Raw genomic sequence first — 21,429 nt, 5'->3', positions numbered from 1 at the left:
TAAACACTCTCAATACATGCATCCTTCAGGAGAGGGGGTATTCACTCATTTTACCGTGTCGTTGATGCCAAAATAGTGTTTCATCTTTATTACACATAATTAGCAACTTATATCGTTCTACATTAATGAATAAGGGAATACATGTACGGTAGGCAAGTAAAAAAGAAATATTAAATTTAAATTTCATTTAGCACTTCCGTTTGTCCGTTTCCTGTCCCTAGACAAAACCTTATTTCGACGAGATCTTAAAAACGGTAACGACTTTAACAACCAAACTTCGTGAGATGATAGACCTACATATGTACATGTGTTTACAATTTTTTGTTTTATCTGGCGTAACTTCCGGTCGTCACAGGAAGTACACCAAAATTTGAATTTAAAAAAATATTTTTTGTTTTTTAGCATGAAAGTAACATTGTAGCAATAGAAATATAAAAGACCATGAACACATGATTAAATCAATAATAAAATTCTTTTTCAAGTGAGACATCTCAAATATCTAAGGTAGTTTTTTATATAAAAAAATTGTACTTTCGAGATCTCAGAAACTGTAAGAGATCAAGATACAAAACTTTTATGGATGATAGACATTTGATTGGAACATGCGTTTAACGGATTTCATTTGGTCGTCTGTCACTTCCGGTTCTCATCGGAAGGGTTCAAGCAAAGGAAAGTTTTTTAAGTTTAGATTTTTAAAAAACAATTTACTCAGTGTAATGAACAGTAACTTACCGTAGGTAAATGTACTAAAAATATCTACTTTTGATTTCTTTAATCACTTGTTTGTCCGTTTCCGGTCCTGAGACAAAAACCTTTTCTTAGCGGGATCTCATAACTAACAAAAACTTGAACATAAAAACTTTGGAGGAAAGAAAGAACAATGTATGAAGATACGTTTACCATGTTCTGTTTGATCCGGCGTAACTTCCGGTCGTCAGAGCAAGTACTCAAAAATGACTTTTTGTCTTTTTGGGGTTTTTTTCATTTAGAAATAGTTGCTGGAAAATTCCATCACAGTATCTATTTTTTCTCTTTACAAGAAAAATGCATTTTTTTACACATTATATAATACACGAGGAACGGAAGACCTTTTTGTTGCCATAGCAACAAGAGTCTAGTTATATGTATGTTTGAATGGTTGTCAACATAATTTATTATTTTACCTTAAAAGAAATGGCAAGTTAAAAAAAATGTTACAATGGCTTTAAGGTGGTATGGAACATCTGTCGATATTTATGAGGAGGAAAGACATTATAGTATATTATAATTAGAATACTTTCACCGGTTTAAAATTTTGAAATTTTAAATAGCTTTTGAAAATATTTTGAGAGGTAACTTTGTATGGCAATTTAGGTAAATTGTTGGCTATATGATATTTACATAAATTGTCAATACTGAAATTTTCAAAACGGGGATTTTAGAGATGAAATTTGTAGTGTTCATTCTTTCTTCCTAATTGTACATGTAGATCTTAACCCAACTTGAATAGTGGGCGGTACAGAAAACACCAGTTATGTAACGGTTATAAATATTATTGCTTGATGAAAGAAAAAAATACGCAAAGCAGAAGATAACTTTATACACACGTCAGATGGTGCGGACATATCTCGGGTTTTGATTTCGAATTCGACGGCAAAAGTGTACGCTCACAGATCACAAGAGTTCATTAAAGCTGAAAAACGAGGTAGGTCAAGTGTGCATTCATGTCTGAAGACAACATTCCATTTCCTTGCTAATTTTACGCACAGCCCGTTTTCTATCAGAAGATTTCCAGTGATATTATACAGTATATACTGGCTTCTGAAAACATCATCTGTTGTAGGTGAATCCTGTAACAATGTCGGATGCAGGTGAGTAGTTGTTTATTCTGTGTATGTATATATTAACGTAAAAATGACATTCAGTCTGCATATCATTGCCCTTTGAATCGCAGTCATTAAAAAAACAAATCTCTTGAAAAAAGACGAATACGCCCCGCCATTATAGATCTGTTTAAAAAAGCTGCGTGGGTGTGATGTAGTTTGATTCTGCATGCTAAGATGTGTTTAAAACCTTAAAGTGTATGCAATTTATTTGCGAATCCCAGTAGCGATAACTTGAATGTGTGTTATAAAACATTTTGTACCAACACAAATGAATGAAATTTCAACTACGCGGCATTTTTTCACCGATTGGGCCATATCTTGTAATGGAAACTGTTTAGAAGCTAAAATTTGACTCAAAGATTGAATTTGTTTCCTGAAGAATATGTCTGATCTTTCCACAGAAGTTAACTCCGTGTGTAGTCGCAGCCGTATCATCGTAGGGGTCCTAACTGCTGTAGGTGTGGTTGCGATAGTCGTAGTGTTGGTCGTTTACTTTGCAAGTAAGTTAACAGAGAATCTTGTTCTTGTTTACATCTTTTGGTGTATATGCCGTTACGGTTCCAAGTGCGCTGTTTACATTATATTTTTCATTTGTTTATTCTTCCCCCCATCTTTAGCCAGCAACAACACACACGATAGCTCTGGAAAGACATCGGCATGGAAAGAAGGTTTGGTTTTATTTCATTTTGATTAGTGTAAAAATCTTGGTTGCGAATTTTTACATTTTCTTCATCAATTTCATCACGTTTTAGCAGAAGTTTCTTTTGCAACAAATCGATGTTAAAAGTTTCTGTTCCATAAGGTGGCAATTGCATATATAGCAACAAGCTTAGATTTAACTTTAATTCGGATGAAGGGGCTCTATAGAAATACCACTGTCAAGTAACTGCTTAGTCAAGATCGAGTAAATGAGAGGAGCCTATTATATCTGAAATTTGAGATATGAATTCTTTCATTTACAAGGTGTACCGGGGCTTAATTTTAAGATAAACACGGTGAAAAGTCTTAAATTGTCATTTTCAATGAAATATATGACTTCAAATCTCTGAGGTTTTTTTCGATTTTGACAGTCTCTCTAAAAACGGCAAACAGAATTTTCTTGACCTCTTCTTTTAAATGATATTGAATTAAACATAGGTACATGTATCGGGGTTACTTTTATAGGAATTCCAACTGAATGTCAAGAAACTGGTTTTTTTCTATATACATTGTAATTCTTTTATAACCATCAAGTACGGGAGAAAGAAATATCAAATCAATTATAACTTCATAATGGATCTAGCACCTAAAAGACATTCTAAAATCATTTACCAGATATTGACCTTAATTAAGAGCAGAGGGAGGGGTTTATATAATGTTTAATTAGTGTAATGCAATGTAATATACAACCAATACCAAATTTTGAGCATTGATCTAACAATGTTGAATTTTATTTTAAAAAAAATTAAACATGACTAGAAATTGGCTTTGTCCCATTTGAGGTTCATATATTTTTCGACTCCAAATATTGCATATTATCGTCCAAAGAACGGACAACGTAAAGAAGATAGGGGAGGGGTGTGGGTGGTCTTGTGGATTTCCATTATATTGATCCTTGTATCCTGCATCATTTCTTTAGGTTTTTGAATGCTAAGCAAATGGACTGTTGCTAGCCTTTTTATATTGAAACAGAAAACGACTGAACGATTGTTACTGTGCCACAGTTCAAGGCGCGCTCTAGTAAAGTGAACAATCTGCCTATCTTTGTTTAACTTATTCATCTGAACTGTCTTTCCGTGATAACACCGCAGTCACTGCTGGCTTCTTACTGGACCTTATCTTAGTTTTCACGGTATTAAGAATCAAGATCGAGATTTGAAGTACATGTCAAATGGAAACAGCTTTTGAAAATTTGGGTGAAGTTATTTTGTTGGTACATTTGTGGTTTTGTGGTCTTGTCAATTGAAATTTGAATACATATCTTAATGTGTAAGTGTGCGAACTCTAGAATATCTTTGTTTGCTGTACTTGCACGTGTTTGTCTAGATTGTTTAGACTTTATCTATCTTTTGTTTGCATGTAATGTATACATTTACATTCAACGCAGGCGATGCCGTAATCCCTACAGAGGAGCCATTTGGCGAAATTAAAGATGGAAGAAAAGTGAAAAGGTTGGTCAAGATTAAATACTTGTATTAAACATTCTTCTCCATATATGGCGGTATATTAAGTTCATTCTAGGTTATTTTTTTTATTTTGTATAGGAAAACACTCAAATATATTTCAAAAACTGGGAAAACACATGGGGAAGGCTTCCGCTAGGAGGGAAAATACCCCCTAACCAACATATTAAAAAACCCTCAATTTTATACATATATGTCCCTGTTTTTACGAATTTGGTATGTAAACATGGAAGACCAAAGATTTAGCTGTTTATTGAGTTTTATTTTGGAGAAATGGACATATTGTAATATTTTTCAGGGAGAAGGATAAATATACAGTTTGTTTAAAAGTTTATATAATTTGTATAGTTTGTATAAACGATCGTACGCCGTTGTTTTGCTAGGGAGGATGTGTAGAAGAGTTTTAATTCGCGAAGTGTATGCATTTGCTGTTTTCAAATAAGGTTAGCGGAATGGGTGAAATAACGTTAATGCAAAACGAATATTTATTTTTAAAAACCTGCTAAAATACGAAACAGACCAGCTTAAAACAAAACAGCTTTGCAAAATCAACAGACACCGATGCAAACCAAACGATCACCGATGCACGCTAGATGGCGTGCAAAGAGGTATCAGGAGAAATCGTACCATTGAGAAAACCCACCATTGACGTTTTCATGCGCGGATCAAGAATTTTTCTCCAGGAAAGGGGGAGGGGGGGGGGGGGGGTCCGAGGGATATAAAGATTTGCCAGGGGCGGGGTTGTCAGGACCAACGTATCCACAAATTAGGGTGCGTTTTCTCCGAGAGAAAAGGTACATGTATCTTGAAGAAATCGTAACAAGAATTGAAATAGTTATAAAATCTGCTCTAGTACAATTAAATAACTCATTCAATAAACATTTCACTATTTTTGCTTATATCATTGTTTAGATAATCACGTACATTAAATAATTACACAATACAAGCACGGAGCGTCATTTTTTAAAGTGGAGGGGAGGCAGACTCATCCTAAAAGCGTTGACAAGCGAAAGCAGAAAGATTAATTCGCAAATCATGAAAATCTTTGCGTTTATCTGTTACTTTAATTTCACTGTTAATTTCATTATTTTTACATGCTTCGAAAAAAGTAGGGGCCAACTTCTTGATATTTCGCTATTTTGTATGTAAAAGAGGACTGCACAAAGCTCATAGTTTGGGTCTTTTTCGGTCGTTTCTGTTGCGTTAATTTCTAAACTTGATATTCCTTTTGATTATTTTATTAAGAAGTCTTGTCAATTTTCAACATAAATTATGATTTTAGACTGTGATAAAATAGACTCATTCTATACAACTTTCGGAAAAAAGAGAATTTTCGCTTATCTGCCCTTGATAGAACATAAGATTGATATCAATATACATGAGAAGTGGAGCTGACATTATCAGAACTGGATGTTGACCCGTGCGTGCACGGTTTGACATTGCAAATGAAATAGATACGTCGACACACCGTATTTTTGACATTTTCAGAACCAAGCTTTTAGCCTACAATAATACTACATGTAATATGTAAACGGTGTGACCGTCTGACCGAGCGCGGACTTAACACAGTGCACCTTGATTTTTTTATGAACAAAATTTATTTGAAACGCACATAGTAGGATCCGCCTAAGTTGCCAACTCAAATCATTAGCCAAAGTTTAACTAAACGTCACGTGTTCAGACTACATTATGACATCATGTTTACAAACGTAAAACGTACACGTTTTGTCTTCGGAAATAGCCGAAGAGAGTTAGCCTACGTTATTCCGAACTTTTTAGCTCACCGAGCTGAAAGCTCAAGTGAGCTATTCTGATCACATTTTGTCTGTCGTCCGTCTGTCTGTCTGTCTGTCCGTCTGTCCGTCTGTCTGTAAACTTTTCACATTTTCAACTTCTTCTCAAGAACCACTGGGCTAATTTTAACCAAACTTGGCACAAAGCATCCTTAGCCTAAGGGGATTCAAAGTTGTGAAAATTAAGGACCACGCCCTTTTGCAAAGGGAGATAATTAGGAATTTATGAAAATCATGAATCATAATACCAGGAAAGCTGAAACTTGTGTGAAAGCCTCCTCAGGTAGTGTAGATTCAAAATTGTGAAATTCATGACCCCCAGGGGTAGGGTGGGGCCACAATGGGGGGTCGAAGTTTAACATAGGAATATATAGAGTAAATACATGTATTTTAAAATCTTCTTCTCAGAAACTAATCAGCCAGGAAAGCTGAAACTTGTGTGGAAGCATCTTCAGGTAGTGTAGATTCAAAGTTGTGAAAATCATGACCCCCAGGGGTAGGGTGGGGCCACAATGGGGGGTCGAAGTTTTACATAGGAATATACAGAGTAAATCTTTAAAAATCTTCTTCTCATGAACCATAAGATCAGGAAAGCTGAGACTTGTGTGGAAGCATCCTCAGGTAGTGTAGATTCAAAGTTGTGAAAATCATGACCCCCGGGGGTAGGGTTGGGCCATAATGGGGGTCGAAGTTTTACATAGGAATATATAGAGTAAATCTTTAAAAATCTTCTTCTCAGAAACTAATCAGCCATGAAAGCTGAAACTTGTATGAAAGCATCTTCAGGTAGTGTAGATTCAAAGTTGTGAAAATCATGACCCCCGGGGGTAGGGTGGGGCCACAATGGGGGGTCGAAGTTTTACATAGGAATATACAGAGTAAATTTTTAAAAATCTTCTTCTCATGAACCATAAGATCAGGAAAGCTGAAACTTGTGTGGAAGCATCTTCAGGTAGTGTAGATTCAATGTGGTGAAAATCATGACCCCCGGGGGTAGGATGGGGCCACAATGGGGGTCGAAGTTTTACATAGGAATATATAGAGTAATTCTTTAAAAATCTTCTTCTCAGAAACTAATCAGCCAGGAAAGCTGAAACTTGTGTGGAAGCATCTTCAGGTAGTGTAAATATAAAGTTGTGAAAATTATGACCCCCGAGGGTAGGATGGGGCCACAATGGGGGGTTGAAGTTTAACACATGAATATATAGAGTAAATCTTTAAAAATCTTATTCTCATGAGCCATAATATCAGGAAAGCTGAAAGTTGTGTGAAAGCATCCTCAGGTAGTGTAGATTCAATGTTGTGAAAATCATAACCCCCGGGAGTAGGATGGGGCCACAATGGGGGGTCGAAGGATGGGGCCACAATGGGGGGTCGAAGTTTTACATAGTAATATATAGAGTAATTCTATAAAAATCTTCTTCTCAGAAACTAATCAGCCAGGAAAGCTGAAAGTTGTGTGAAAGCATCCTCAGGTAGTGTAGATTCAATGTTGTGAAAATCATAACCCCCGGGGGTAGGATGGGGCCACAATTGGGGGTCGAAGGGTGGGGCCACAATGGGGGGTTGAAGTTTAACATATGAATATATAGAGTAAATCTTTAAAAAAAAATTCTTTTCAAAAACTAATCAGCCAGATGATTCTTTATAATTGTTAAGACTTTGGCCCCAGGACAATTCTTTGGCTTCACAAAAAGGTTCAGGGTTTGATGTTGGTTTATATCCCATATATTAACTATTGTTAAGGATCTTTTTGAGAACTGCAATACTCAACATATGATATGACTATAAAATCATCCTGTTAGAAAAGGGACTAATGATTATAAACATAAGAATATCCAGGGGAAAATGGATTTTATTTATACAGGATCTACATGTATTATTGTACATTGTCCAGATAGTTTGTATTATGACTCCATTGAGCTGATTTTATCATAGCTATTGTTTTTCAGGTGAGCGATGTGGCCCATGGGCCTCTTGTTTTAATTTCTGTTTTCATTGTTAATCAATTTAATTCATATAAATGCCGCAGTAATAAAATTGAATACTTTATTCAGTATCTAAAAGATCACTTCCTTGATATTAATGTTTTTATTTTCCATCTGATAATTTGGTAAGACATACATAGAACAAGTCGTGTTCTAGATTGAAGCACTATTGCAACTTATCTGGTAACCTCTTTTATTTCAAATTACCTTCTATTGAAACACAGGAACATTTAAATCGAGGTTAGGGGCAATAAACATCGATAAGTACCAATCAATCAATGATCGAACTAACTTTTTAAAAACAATATGGCTGCCAATATGGCGGCGCCTATGGCTGGAAGAAATTTTTTTGGCCTTAGTAACCCTGATTCAACTTTCATTTTTCACTGATTTTCTTATATTTATGTGTTACCATTAATCCTCGCTTCGCGTGGCAGGCTTCGCTCGCCTCTTGCTGCGCTCGGTATTTATTTCACTACACTCTGCTTACTTAGAATATTCTAACTGTGTCTCGAGACAGGCCTTCACCACAGTTAAAATGCCTCCCATATACATGTACCCCTAATGTAGCAGAAAATTGCAGAATCGCCCCGAAACGATTTTGGAGAAAATTTCTTGTTAATTTTTTAATCCTTCCGAACTCGGATTATGTATGGGACTAACCCCTAGACAGTCCCAATACAATAAGAAGACGATAGTGCGTTTTTGTTTTATTTTTTGGTACATGTACCTCGAGTATTTACCATAAATATTTGAAAACCTTCGTATAATATATGACAGTATATGGAAAAATAATTTCATTGCAAATATAATTTCAGAATCAATATTTGATAAGAAAAACGAATCGGACACTTGGCTAGCTAAGCTATTAAAGTGAGATCTTAAAGTGACTTAAAATTGGACACGATTTGAGCCAAACAATTTAAAATATTTTTTTTCAATTTTTATGTCTAGAATAGTAAATTGAATCTTTTTGTGTTTTTACCAGACTTCGAAAGTCAAAAGTAAAGTTATAAACGAAATACAGAGCTTAAAAGTCTTTATTATGTAGATAAACTTAAATCCCCCTGGAAAAATCAAATTCTAATTTGCAAAGAAAAAACATTCCCCCACCCCTGGTAAACCTTAATACCCCCCCCCCCCCCACTGGAGAAAAATTCTGGATCATGACCTTGAAAACGTTCTCCATAAGTCAAGGATACGTTTTCTCTGGGTTACGTTTTCTCCAGGCTACGATTTCTCCTGATACCTCTTTGCACGCCATCTAGCGTTATTGGTTTTGCATCGGAGATAGTTGTTTTGCATCGGTGTCTGTTGATTTTGCAAAAGAGGCTGTTGATTTTGGTTTAAGCGTGTCTGTTTTGTATTTCAGCATGTTTTTTTTTTAAAAATAACGTTAGTTGTTCATTTTGCACGTGCTAACGTCTTTTTTACCCTTTTCCGCCGCCCATTACCCGTCCCCATGATGCACCCACCTTCCGCTTCTCTTTATGTATGCAATGCGTAGTGGTTTTCAATCTGTATTGTTTTACTTTTCACTGCAAATAGAAATCTGTCATCATGTTTTATTTTTGAGAAGTAGTCCTGAAATAAATATGTCCAATTGAATACTTTTTATTTTTTTCCATGAAGGAAATGATACATCAGCACTTACATTCGTACTGTATTTAAATAAAAAGAAGTGGGGTTTTATTACAAGAAGTCCTTAGAAAATGATTACGTCTAGAAGGAAATACTTCTGTAATGTAATACCTCATCTCCATGTGCTGATAACAACGACTGGTACTGTTAAAAATTCGCGGGAAAGGTTTTAGTCAGTTTAGGGGAATACCAATGGTTGGAGTATCAGAGTATGCGTGTGGAAAAGGGTATTTATTATCAGAAAATACAATAACACATACATTGTATCTTTATATAAATCGAATAGAAACCGTAGCTTCGTAGGTATTTCTTGCATAGACATACTCAGAAACGACAATATGCCGATACTTGTTCGGAAACTAATTGGGGGAGGAGTGTTCGAATTTTAATGTACAAGTCATGTTCTTCATTTTATGGTGTACGATGCATTTCTAATTAGCATTTGTCTCATCTCTGTAGATTTACTTTTACCAACAATAACAATATCACGGTACGCATCATCAGCTATGGAGCAACAATTACCGATATCCTGATGCCGGATAAAAACGGAGCAATTCTTGACATCAGTTTGGGATTTAACACTGCTGCTGGTAAAGATGCACAATTATAGTTTTTATTCTCTAAAGAAATCAACACAAATATATAATTTGTGTGTAAAATATTGCCTCGTCAAATATCAATATATAGCACCAACATAAACTATCAATTTATCAGTTCACAATTAGAATGTAATAAAATTTACAAGAGACGCTGTTCTAAAAACCAAACACCTTGACCTTTAATCAATGGTATTGTTATCATTATAAAATTATCAGAATATGAAGATAGACACACCTACATTGGGGCTGCTCTCGGTCGGATAACAGAACGCCTGAAAGGCGCTAGTTTCACCATAGACGGAGTGGAGTACAATGTCTCGGCCAACGAAGGACAAAACCAAGTCCATGGGGGCTTCTATGGCTTCGATTCTGTAAGTCCCATTCACATCTTCAGATTCAACAAGTGCCAATCCCGATCACTATTTCTGACTATGACAATTATGTAGTTTATAAGCTTGCTATTAGTTTTTATTAGCTCACCCGAACCGAAAGTTCAAGTGAGCTATTTTGATCACCCGTTGTCCGTCCGTCTGTGTGTAAACATTTTAAATTGTTGGCTTTTTCTCTAGAACCACTGGATCAAATTTAACCATCTTTATACAAAGCATCCTTATGGGAAGGGGAATCTGAATTGTTAAAATAAAGGACGAAACCTTTTTTAAAAAAAAGATACTTGCGCGAAACAGTGAAAATAGGGTGCGTGCCTTAAAAATCTTCTTCTAGAGAACCATTGCATAAGAAATTTCAATATTTAAACCATAGCTTGTATTAATAATGAAGATTGTAAATTATTAAAATTGTGACCCCCGGACAAATACACGGACCCCAAAAGGGATTCAAATTTTAACTTAGAAATATATGAGGCATGTTTAAAAATCTTCTTAAGACCTACAATGCTTCATTTTTCTGATATTACATATACTATGCAAGCATCCTCAAATATTGTAGACTGTAAATTGTTAAAACCGTGACCCCTTGACAAATGCTGGCGCTCCAGGAGGTGTTCATATTTAAACATGGAAACATATAGTTACGAACTACGGTTTATTCCCACTTAGCCAACATTCTGAAATTCTCAATTCCCACCTGGCCAACATTTTGATTTTCACACCTGAGTGATCAGGAGGCTATAGTCTGTTCTCACATGTTATGTATTTGTAATCAATCACCTGAGAATAGCTTGTTGAAAACAAATAAAACAAAAATAGCATTTAATTTTGCCTATAATGCCTATTGGTGATAATCAGAATTAATAAATAAAAATAACCAAAATTATTGTTTAAATATAGATCAGCAATTTTCTGCAAGATCATTGCCCTAAACATTTTATATGTTGAAACCAATACGGGCACTTGCATGATTAAAACGTTTATGTAAGTAATTTTAAACTGTCAGTGTTTAAATTGGATGTATATAATATATATATACATGAATAAGATTGATCAGCAGTTTTTAAAGAATAGACTAGAAACACATATTACTATGTTGTAATATAATATCATATTAAATAAGACCCTTGACATTACAATTTAACGCAAATAAACACAATTTTGTATTTCATGTTCATGTGTATTTTAATGGTTTGAGAGAATAAACAAATTGAAATTGAGAAGCATTATTATGGCCATTAATTTACAGAATCAAAAGCCTGAAAATTATGAGTTCTTAATTGTTTATGGACTGTTAGTTGAAAGATTAAAAAATCAAAATGCCCACTGGCGATCTTCAGGTGTAGGTCAACTTTATAGAAAATGACAACGGAAGATTTTATCTTCATAACTAATGATGTATTGATCATCATACACCATTAAAATATAAGCACTTTACTCTAGCGTTTTTGTGTTTTGTTAATTTCATATTCTGTAGATTGGATATTAATCAAAATAATCATAGAAACTAAAGAAAATTGAAAAAAAAATTGAAATGTGACCCATATGATGTATAATTAAAATTTCAAACGTGATTCTTATAATTACAAAATTTTTACAATGCAAAGTTTAAGCTAAGTCAGCTTATATAATTATCTCAATTTATGATGAAAATAGACAAACCATGATATTTGTACCCAAATTAAGGGCATGAATTATAGGGAAATATGTAACAATTCATTTTTAAAAATTAACATTTTCGTCTGAATTAATTGAATAAAATAAAGTACTGGGACAGAAGCATTATTATTTCTCCTATTTCCATCTGAAAACAGACTATAGCTTACCTGTAATTAAATTCGTTTGTTCTCCATGGCCACCTGCACCCCATTCCCACTTAGCCAACACAAATCTACCTGTATTTTACCTGTATTTTTTCAAAATGTTGGCTAAGTGGGAAGACACCAGAACTACCATGCTACAATTTGTGATATTTCTATGCAAGCATTCTAAGATAGTGTAGATTCTAAATTGTTAAAATCGTATCCTACGGACTAATACTGGGGCACCAAAAGGGGCTCAAAGTTTGACATAGAAATATGTATGAAATATGTTTAAAAAATCTTCTTTTCAAGAACTACAGTGCTAGAATTTACTATGCGAGCATCCTAAGATAGTATAGGTTCTTAATTGTTAAAATCAGTTTTATTTAAAGAAGTTTCCAAATAAAAAATAAAAAAAAAGTTTGGTAATAAGTTAGCTCAGAAATTCAGCGAGATATAGAAAAGCTTGGATTTTTGATAGCAGAGGACAAAAGTCAAAATTTGTATTTTGAATCTTTTCGAAATTTATGAAGCATGTCTTATCTGGTTTGATGTTAGAAATATTGCATCTGTTGTTGGACAAATGATTTCAATGCAAACAGTGTTTGGTAGTGTAGTCAGACTAAGGACACGATATTTGTATCATAGGCGTCGGAACCGGGGGGGGGGGGGCTAGGGGGGGCTTACCCCCCCCCCCCACTTTTTTTTTGAAAAGTTAGACCTAACCATTAGGGACATAGCAACATAGAGGGTTCAGTCCCCCCCCCCACTTTTTCTCGCACCAAAGATAAATGAAAGATTGAGAAGTTGGAGTCATAGGCATCATAGGCATACTAGCCCCCCCCCCCCCCCCCCCCCCCCCGGATTAGGAATTTCATGATTTGGGAAGAAAAATTTTTTGGTAGGTAAGATTTTATTTTGGAAGTATAGGTATACTCCCCCCCCCCACCCCCACCCCCCCCACCCCCCACGGATTAGGATTTCCATGATTTTGGAGTTAGGTTTTTTTCCTCAATTTCTGAGAATTAGTGTAGCCCCCCCCCCCCCCCACACTTTCAATTTGCTTCCGTTGCCAGTGTGTATTACTGTATTATGAACCGCTCTAGTTGGAATGCTAGTGTAATGTTGTCAGAAAAAGCTAACTCAAATATTGGTTTGCATCTAAAATTAATAGATCTGGTGCTACATCATTCAATTGACTAAGGAGGATGTTAGCTCTATTGTTGTTTATTGCGATGCGTCAGACACAGGGTTTGGTGGTCATTTGACTATGGGTTCAGATATTGAACAAACTGAGTTGGAATATTATGGAATGAATGGGATAATAACTAAAGTTCTACTTGGAGAGAGCTTGAGACAGTAAAGAGAATTTTAACAAAATCTGTTGATATTGTTGAAGGCAAGTCAGTTAAAGTGTATTCGGATAATAAAAATGTACAGCTCATTCTGAAGGGAAGTAGCAAAAAGAAAAGGCTACAGGACATTGCAATGTCAGTGCATACTTTTTGTGACAAAAAAATAATAAAGGTAAATTGTAAATTGGTTCCTAGAGAAGAAAATGCAAGGGCAGACAGTTTGAGTAGAATGTCCCATTGTAACGACTGGTCGTTTTCATCGTTTAATCTCTATTTTTCTCCTGGCCGGTGTAATGAAGAATAATGACCCCCGTAGAATAATGAACCGGCCCTGGTGCATTGTGTAAAGATTTTTTTTAATGACTGATATTTTTTTGTAAATCGGTACACTAGCAGTTTTCATATATTTATATATGCTAGTTCATCATGATGTTTTTCTGTATGACAATATTTAATAAATCAACGGCGTCCAGCGACCACGGCAGGCTGTTAGGCATTTTGATGTTTGTGTTTGTTTTTTAATGTAAGTAATAAAGATAATACGTTCTGTGTATTTTACAAAGCAAGTCATAGGGCATTGGTTTATAGTATTTTTAGGGTACATTCACCAGCTTTTTAAAGCAGGCACGTAGCACGAAGCCCCCCCCCCCTTTTTTTTGGGCGCAGCAAATACTTTTCTTAAATTTACATACAACAAAAATATTGAAATTAAAGTAAAGGTATACTTGGGGACCCAGGAGGGGTTTAAAGTTTAACATATAAATATATAGGGAAATGTTAAAAAAATTCTTCTTCTTAAGAACTACAATGCTACAATTTGTGGTTCTTCTCAAAAACCAATTCGGCAAAAAGCTGAAACTTGTGTGGAAGCAGCCCCAGGTTCTGTAAATTCAAATTTGTTTAAATCATGATTCCTAAGGATAGGGTGGGCCACAATTGCAGTTTAATTTTGCATGGGAATAAATAGAAAATAAATTATAAAAATATGCAATTCTTCCTCTAGTTGGCCAGAAAAGCAGTTACGTGCGTGGAGGCATCCACAGGCCATGCATGCATGCATGGGTACTTTAGATACTGGAATGTTCAAATCATGATATGTGGGTGTAGAATGGGGTCACAATGGATTTGAATTTTCGAATTGTGTGAAAGCAACCTTAGATAGTGTAGATTCAAGTTTGTTAAAGTCATGTTCTTCGGATTTAGGGTAGACCCACATTGGAGGGTCGAATTTTTACCTTGGAAATTTTTTAAATTTATTCCTAATAAAAAATCAAATGTTATCATATATGGTATTACATGTACTTTTGTGCAAGCATTTTGACATATTGTTGATTCTTAATTGTTTATTCGTGGGTCCCTGAATAATTCTTGGGCGCCTCAAGAGGTTCAAAGTTTGATGCAGGTTTAAAGTTTGATGTAGGTTTACATATATATAAACAGTTGTTTTAGACCTTCTTGAGAACAGCAATTCTCAATATGTGATATTGCTATAAAATCGTCCTGTGCAAAAGGGGCTCAATGTTTTACAAAATATATCTGGATAAAATATTAAAATCTTTTCATACAGGAACTATTCTACTACATTGTCTACTACATTGTCCATATATTTTGTATATGACTCAAAAAGCTGATTTTATGTTGGCTGTTGTTCAGGTGAGCGATGTGGCCCATGGGTCTCGTGTTTTCTTTTAAAGTTGCAAATTCTTGTTTGATATATTACCCTAAACTATGGAAAATGGTCAATGCTTTTCATCATCTACAGTTAATGTTCTATTTATAATGGATCTAGAATTAAAAAAAAAAAAATTATTTGGCTGAAAAAATATTCATATGTTTATACGCGATTTTTGGTATGCGTATATATAAGTCCATGTTTACAATAACATTTAAAATTAATTGTTTCATCACTCCCCCTGTTTAATATGATTGACAGAAATTATTTGACGCCAAGATAAAGGGGAACAAAGTGGAAATGACGTACGTGAGCCCGGATGGGGAAGAAGGGTTTCCGGGAGAGCTGACCTCCGTCTTTTCATTTCAACTGACAAATGAAAACGAACTAATTCTAGATTACAGAGCGACAACAACAAAAGCGACCCCTATCAACCTTTCTAACCACGTCTACTTCAATCTGGAGGGTCATGTATGGCGTGGTTTTAATAGTTCAAGTTTAATGTCTTTAATGAATAAAATTTTGAATATTTGGAATTTTAAAACAAATATCATCATGTTTTTTACCTTTTAATTTTACAGAAAGCTGGCAAAAATGGTGACCATCTGTTATCAGTTTTTTCTGATACATATGTTCCAATTGATGAAGCTTTTCTTCCAAAGGGTATGTGATTTAAATTTATCAAAAGGGGTTGCAAAGGCTAATAAAAATGAAATACTCAATACACTGTGTTAACTTTATCACTTGAAAACAACTTTCTTGAAAAGATGTTTCTCTTTAAAATATATTTATTTTAAATATCTTAAATTATTTGCCACAAAATAACGTTTAATAGTCTCTGAAACTGAGAGAGGTTTTTTTAAAATAATCACATTAGGGGATGGCGAATTGGCAACAGTCAACGGAACTATTTTTGATTTGCAAAATCCAACACTTGTGAGGAAAGTTATCAATGACATCATAGTTTCTTGCTATTCTTTTGGAGATCGAGGAACTAGGAAACATGTTGCAAGGTACGATATATTTATTAGTTGTTTTTAGGGGGTTCATTTCAGTTGATTTCATGAATGAATTTGATTTTTACCAACTTTATATGAATGATAACTTGGTTGGGAAATTTTACCCTTGACAAACTACTAATAGTTTTCTGAAAGTTATTATACAACTTTGTTCAGTCAGATATTGTAAGAGATATAACACATTCTTCACTAGTTTATGTAGGAAATGTCAAGTTGTAAATTTTGAATAACTGGAAAATAATAAATATGAAATACACAACATGACAAAGGTGGTGAGCATTACAGAGTATTTAGTGTCTTTGTCTGTGATAATACGATGAATCAAATTTGTAACATATAGTCAAATACATTTCATTAATGACGGAAATGACGTATTGTGTGGCGCGGGATTGGAAGGAGGCATAACATAGAATGATGTTTTAGATATTTTTTATTATGTAATAAAAGCACAGTCATGGGTAATGAATACCACTATGTTATGTAATGATGATAATGGTTTATTGAAAAGTTTTCCATGTTTGTTAAAAAAAATATTAACTCGATTTATTCAAATGCTTCCTATCTACTCTTCCTAACTTGATCTTACATTTGTACATTTGTAAATATTTTTGTTTTGTACCTCATGTACCAATGATATGATTTAAGAAAAAAAAACATACATGTACATGCAGGCGGCGTTTGCATAATTCGGGCTTTACTTGATCACCCCGACCGTATTTGATCACCTCATGTTACTACAAAAAAATGATTCCTTATTCCCTTAATTGATACAGTCAGCGGGTTGAGTAAAAAGGATTTTTTTTCTACAGTGCTCGCTACTATGGAAAGCCAAAGTGTTCAATATTCTATTTATGTTATTATGTACTTGTGTTTTCGAAATCCGTTCTTTGTTAAATATATTTAGTTAAGGTGGATTACTATACCCCTAGAAATAGTTTCTAAGAACAGCAAAGAAATACTTGATTATAATAGGTAGTAGATGCATTAGAAATATATAAGTAAAAAGCCATAAAAAATATGCAGTTTTGGATATAATATGGTTTTCAATAATGTTATCCAGTTAATACGGACAAAAGCCCCAGGCGGATTCGAACTCTTGATCTGCGATTCACAAGCTCGATACTTTAACCACTGAGCTATGATGCTATACATAAAACCAAAATCGATAGATACAATCTAATAAAACATTTAAATCGTCATCTTGTTACGTAGTACGTGTCTTCAAAAGTATTTGTTGATGTACTGAGGTACCTTAATTCATTGTTATCTATGTAATTATGTACATAAGCATGTGTATATCTGAAAGCTCAAGTGAGCTTTTCTTATCACTTTCTGTCCGGCGTCCGTCTGTCCGTCCGTAAACTTTTTACATTTTTGACTTTTCTCAAGAACCACTGGACCAATTTCAACGAAACTTGACTCAAAACATCCTTGGGAAAAGGGGATAAATTGAAGGGACAAGCCCTCTTTTAAAGGAATATAATTAAGAATTTTTGAAAGATTGTTGGTATTTTTCAAAAATCTTCTTCTCAAACATCATTTGGCCAGAAAAGCTGAAATTTATGTGGAAGCATCCTCAGGTAGTGAAGATTCAAGTTTGTTCAAAGGGTGATTTTTTTTTTTACATAGGAATATATAGAAAAAAAATCTTTTCAAAACCCAATTTGCCAGAAAGGCAGCACCCTCAGATAAAGAACATTCAAGTCTGTTCAAATTCTGATCTCTAGGGGTAGGGTGGGTCTGCAGTGGTTGGGGTGGGGGCAAAGCGTACATCCTTTAAAAGAAAGATGTAAATATAAATAAAATGCTATCTTTGATGATTCATGCGGGCTATGAATGTGGCAATCAATGCAGAATTAATTAACTACGAGGGTTGTTCGGAAATTATTGAGACATTTTCTCTTATTTCCTTGGGGAAAAAGATAAATCCTTGAAATTTCACCAAAACGTACACCAGGATAGAGTTTATCAATGTAAAAAATTAATTGTCCATAGCATGATTGGATCATTCCTGGTAAGCTGACCTAATTGCCATCGCCCAGTGACCTGGCGAAACCACAAACTTACCGCAACGTCATTTTGACGCTTCTTATTGATCCTATTTTTTAAAAACCCAACAAACGAACGGAAATTAGAATTAATTCTTCATTTCTCATCTTTTGTTTACATTTCAAGATGTCAACATTCGCATATTCCTTCTATTCTTAATTTTGTGAAGAAGAAAAATCGGGTCATTTCTAACTGAAAGTCAAATTACTGTGAAATGTCTCCTACAGTGATTGTTTGTACATATCTTAGAACTGTTTACATCAGTTAGTGTGTAAAAAGTACTTAAAATTTAGTCACTTGGTCTGAATTCTAGCTAAACAATTAGTGAAAAAAGACGATAAACTGAAGTACTTTATCCCTTGCCATCGTATAGTTTTTGTTAAAGCAGTTGGGTGGTATTAAAAGGTCTTTTTCCGAAATTTCCATCAATTTGATGTATATTCGCAGCGCCGCCTTGACGTCAAATTTCTATATACTGTTGTTTTCAAATTCCTATTGCTTGGTAAATATATCTGTACCATATCCGTATTTCAACTCAAACACTCGTGAAACTTGATCAAATGTTAGTCACAATAAATAGCAAAATTAACATTATATAATCTGATTTCTTTTAGTATAAGCTGTAAGTTTGCGGACACTTAGATAGACGATGTTTTAGTTTTTTTATTCTCCGAGTTTATGCTTGCGCCGGGTACCCTGACCACCGATTTGTTAAAATACCGTTTTAAACAAAATATTAAACAGTTTTTAAATATTAATTATTTTAATTATTTGTTAAGGTTTCTTCAATGTTCATGCCAACTTTCACCATAATTCGTCACTTAGAAATGGAAATATCCGTGTTGTCTCAAAAATTTCAAATCAACCCTCGTAAATGCACTGACGCGGGTTATGTATTTTAATGTAATGTCGCTTCAAACCCGCATGAATCACCAAAGAAAGTATTTCAACAGCGTTCAGTTTTATTTAACTACACTTAATCAACAGAGCAATACAACAACTTTCTATTTTTTAGACTTGAAAATCCTACAAATGGTCGTTACATTGATGTTTTCACAACAGAACCCGGATTAGATGTGTATTTCTCATCCCATATGAAGCCCAAATTGTATGGGAAAGATGGAGCGATGTACGGTCCTTTTGAGGACGGCGGGGTCTGTCTAATTCCAATGCAGCTTCCAAGCGGGGTTAATATGGTAAGTAAATATAATATTTTGAAACAAAACCAATCTTAAGAAACCGTTACTACATGTATGTATATATTGCTACATGTATGATATGTGTACAATTACAATAATTGACGTGTAAATATGTTTTATTTCCAGCCTAATTTTCCGGATACCATTCTACGACCTGAAGAGATTTATACTCAGAGAACAATTTATAAATTTGGGGTGAAATGATCGTTTTTTAGAAGAATGAACCATACTCATCGTTAAATATCATTTCTCTACTTATCAAACGAATATATATTGTGAAAGAACTATATATGATAAGAGTTAAATTTGGCCCCCATTATTCGCCATTTTTTAAGTGTTTCGGGTACAATAAAATGTTAACTAATTTTTTAGAAGAGTTGATATAAAATATATTTTTTTATATATTTATTTGATTTATTTGCACTTACTGGCAGTATATGACGTCAGAAGTGACGCCATTTCTATAATTCAATCAAAATCAGCCAAAAGTTGACATTTTTCTTATCTATTTACGAATGGGAAATATAGAGCGCATGCTTGAACAAGGAAAATAATTTTGTCACTTATCAGTCTTGGCTAGATACATCTCTGATTAAAATATTTTATTTGTTCAAGAATGCGCTCTATGTTTTCGGAAGGAAAAACTGCTTGAAAACAAGCTGTTTTACGCTAAAAATGCAAAAATGGCGGGAAAAGGTTGTCTTTACAATGTCATATTTCTAAATTGTGGGCACTTGAACCAAAATGAATATAATGTAAACACATCACATACATATCTGTACTAAGAAAACAGAGAATGATATTAAAATGATGATGTTCATTTTAGGGGGCCATTTTAGGCCCTTATCATATATAGTCCTTTAAGTCAACAGTATTATTTGTAGTGTACACTGATTGTTCTATAACCAACTACTAGATACAAGTATCAAATGATTTGAAAATCCCCTTTCATATGTAGAATCTTTTCCAACTTTACAAACGTTTCTACAACGCTTTTTTGGTGAGCTAAAATGAAATACAATGGTGGGAATATGTTAGACTTTCTCAAGTCTTTATGTTGTTTTTTTTTAGTGTTTCTATATATATGTTGAAAATTTTATTGTGATTCAGAAATTTCAATTTCTGCTCTTTTCCATTTATTTATTCATATATAAAAATATGTTATCAAAACATCTATGTTTGGAATTATTCAAATATATTACAGATCATTATTTTTTTAACGTAGAGACTCGAGGAAGACTAGGTACATGTAGATGTGTCAGAAATGCTTATTTCATCACACTTAAAGGACATATCGCATGTTTCTAAAGTATACGACATTTTACAATTTTTGGCTTCCTTGTGTATCTAATAATTACTCCTGACAGTTTGTTAACGGTATAAAAGCGGTAATTAGCCATAATATCAATTTAAATTATAGCCCCGATCGTTTAAAAACTCGTTAATTAGATAGCGTGTCACGTGGTACAGTGACGTCACATGCGACCTTCTTCGAACAGCTGATTGTAAACAAATTGTAGGATTAGCATTATCTTCTTTAAATTTTGACATTCAATCACAATGTAAGTTGTTTTTTTTTACATGCTGACTAAATTAAAAGAATCTTATTATTCAGTCGTACATGTTTGAGCCACTAGTACGGATAAAAAACGATGATATTGCCGAAAAAGCGACGATGAAGTCGGCAATGACGATCAAATTGATCGACGTGTAAACATTGTAAACACAACTTAGTAAGGATTGTAGCTCAAATAAATCTGTTAAAGGTGTTTATTTATTAAAATCTACAACAGTCTTGGTTTTTGGCGTTCCTAACGACTCAGAATGTTCATTATTGTAAAACTGTGGTGCACAAGAAGTTTGTTTCTTCGGCAGTAACTGATCTCAACTTTCTAA

General features: G+C 34.2%; 1 protein-coding gene across 4 annotated transcripts; it reads left to right on the top strand.

Moving 5' to 3' along the window:
* The first annotated feature begins 1,536 nt into the window (after nt 1–1,536).
* Nucleotides 1,537–20,705, top strand: LOC105340365 (galactose mutarotase). 4 transcript variants are annotated; one of them, XM_034482441.2, is made up of 13 exons: nt 1,537–1,684; nt 1,823–1,850; nt 2,267–2,365; nt 2,483–2,533; nt 3,952–4,015; nt 9,909–10,039; nt 10,265–10,419; nt 15,528–15,737; nt 15,848–15,929; nt 16,144–16,279; nt 19,350–19,530; nt 19,660–19,814; nt 20,393–20,705. In XM_034482441.2, the coding sequence occupies exons 2-12, from the start codon at nt 1,838–1,840 to the stop codon at nt 19,735–19,737; spliced, it is 1,200 nt and encodes a 399-aa protein (XP_034338332.2). In that variant the 5' UTR covers nt 1,537–1,684; nt 1,823–1,837; the 3' UTR covers nt 19,738–19,814; nt 20,393–20,705. The 4 variants fall into 4 exon arrangements, with proteins under 4 accessions (XP_034338332.2, XP_065935131.1, XP_034338333.2 ...); XM_066079059.1 differs by lacking the exon at nt 1,537–1,684 and having other exon boundaries at nt 1,694–1,850; XM_034482442.2 differs by lacking the exons at nt 1,537–1,684; nt 1,823–1,850; nt 2,267–2,365; nt 2,483–2,533 and adding an exon at nt 3,621–3,760.
* The last annotated feature ends 724 nt before the right edge of the window (nt 20,706–21,429 follow it).

The sequence above is a fragment of the Magallana gigas genome, chromosome 3 (assembly GCF_963853765.1).
Source record: "Magallana gigas chromosome 3, xbMagGiga1.1, whole genome shotgun sequence".
Taxonomy (NCBI): domain Eukaryota; kingdom Metazoa; phylum Mollusca; class Bivalvia; order Ostreida; family Ostreidae; genus Magallana; species Magallana gigas.
This window is presented reverse-complemented; position numbering and strand designations above follow the sequence as displayed.

What these genes read in the sequence shown, in the direction of transcription:
- LOC105340365 (XM_034482441.2), top strand. An exon ending in GATGGAAGAAAAGTGAAAAG is followed by an intron (nt 4,016 to 9,908) that starts GTTGGTCAAGAT and finishes TCATCTCTGTAG; the next exon opens with ATTTACTTTTACCAACAATA. An exon ending in TTCCAAGCGGGGTTAATATG is followed by an intron (nt 19,531 to 19,659) that starts GTAAGTAAATAT and finishes TTTTATTTCCAG; the next exon opens with CCTAATTTTCCGGATACCAT.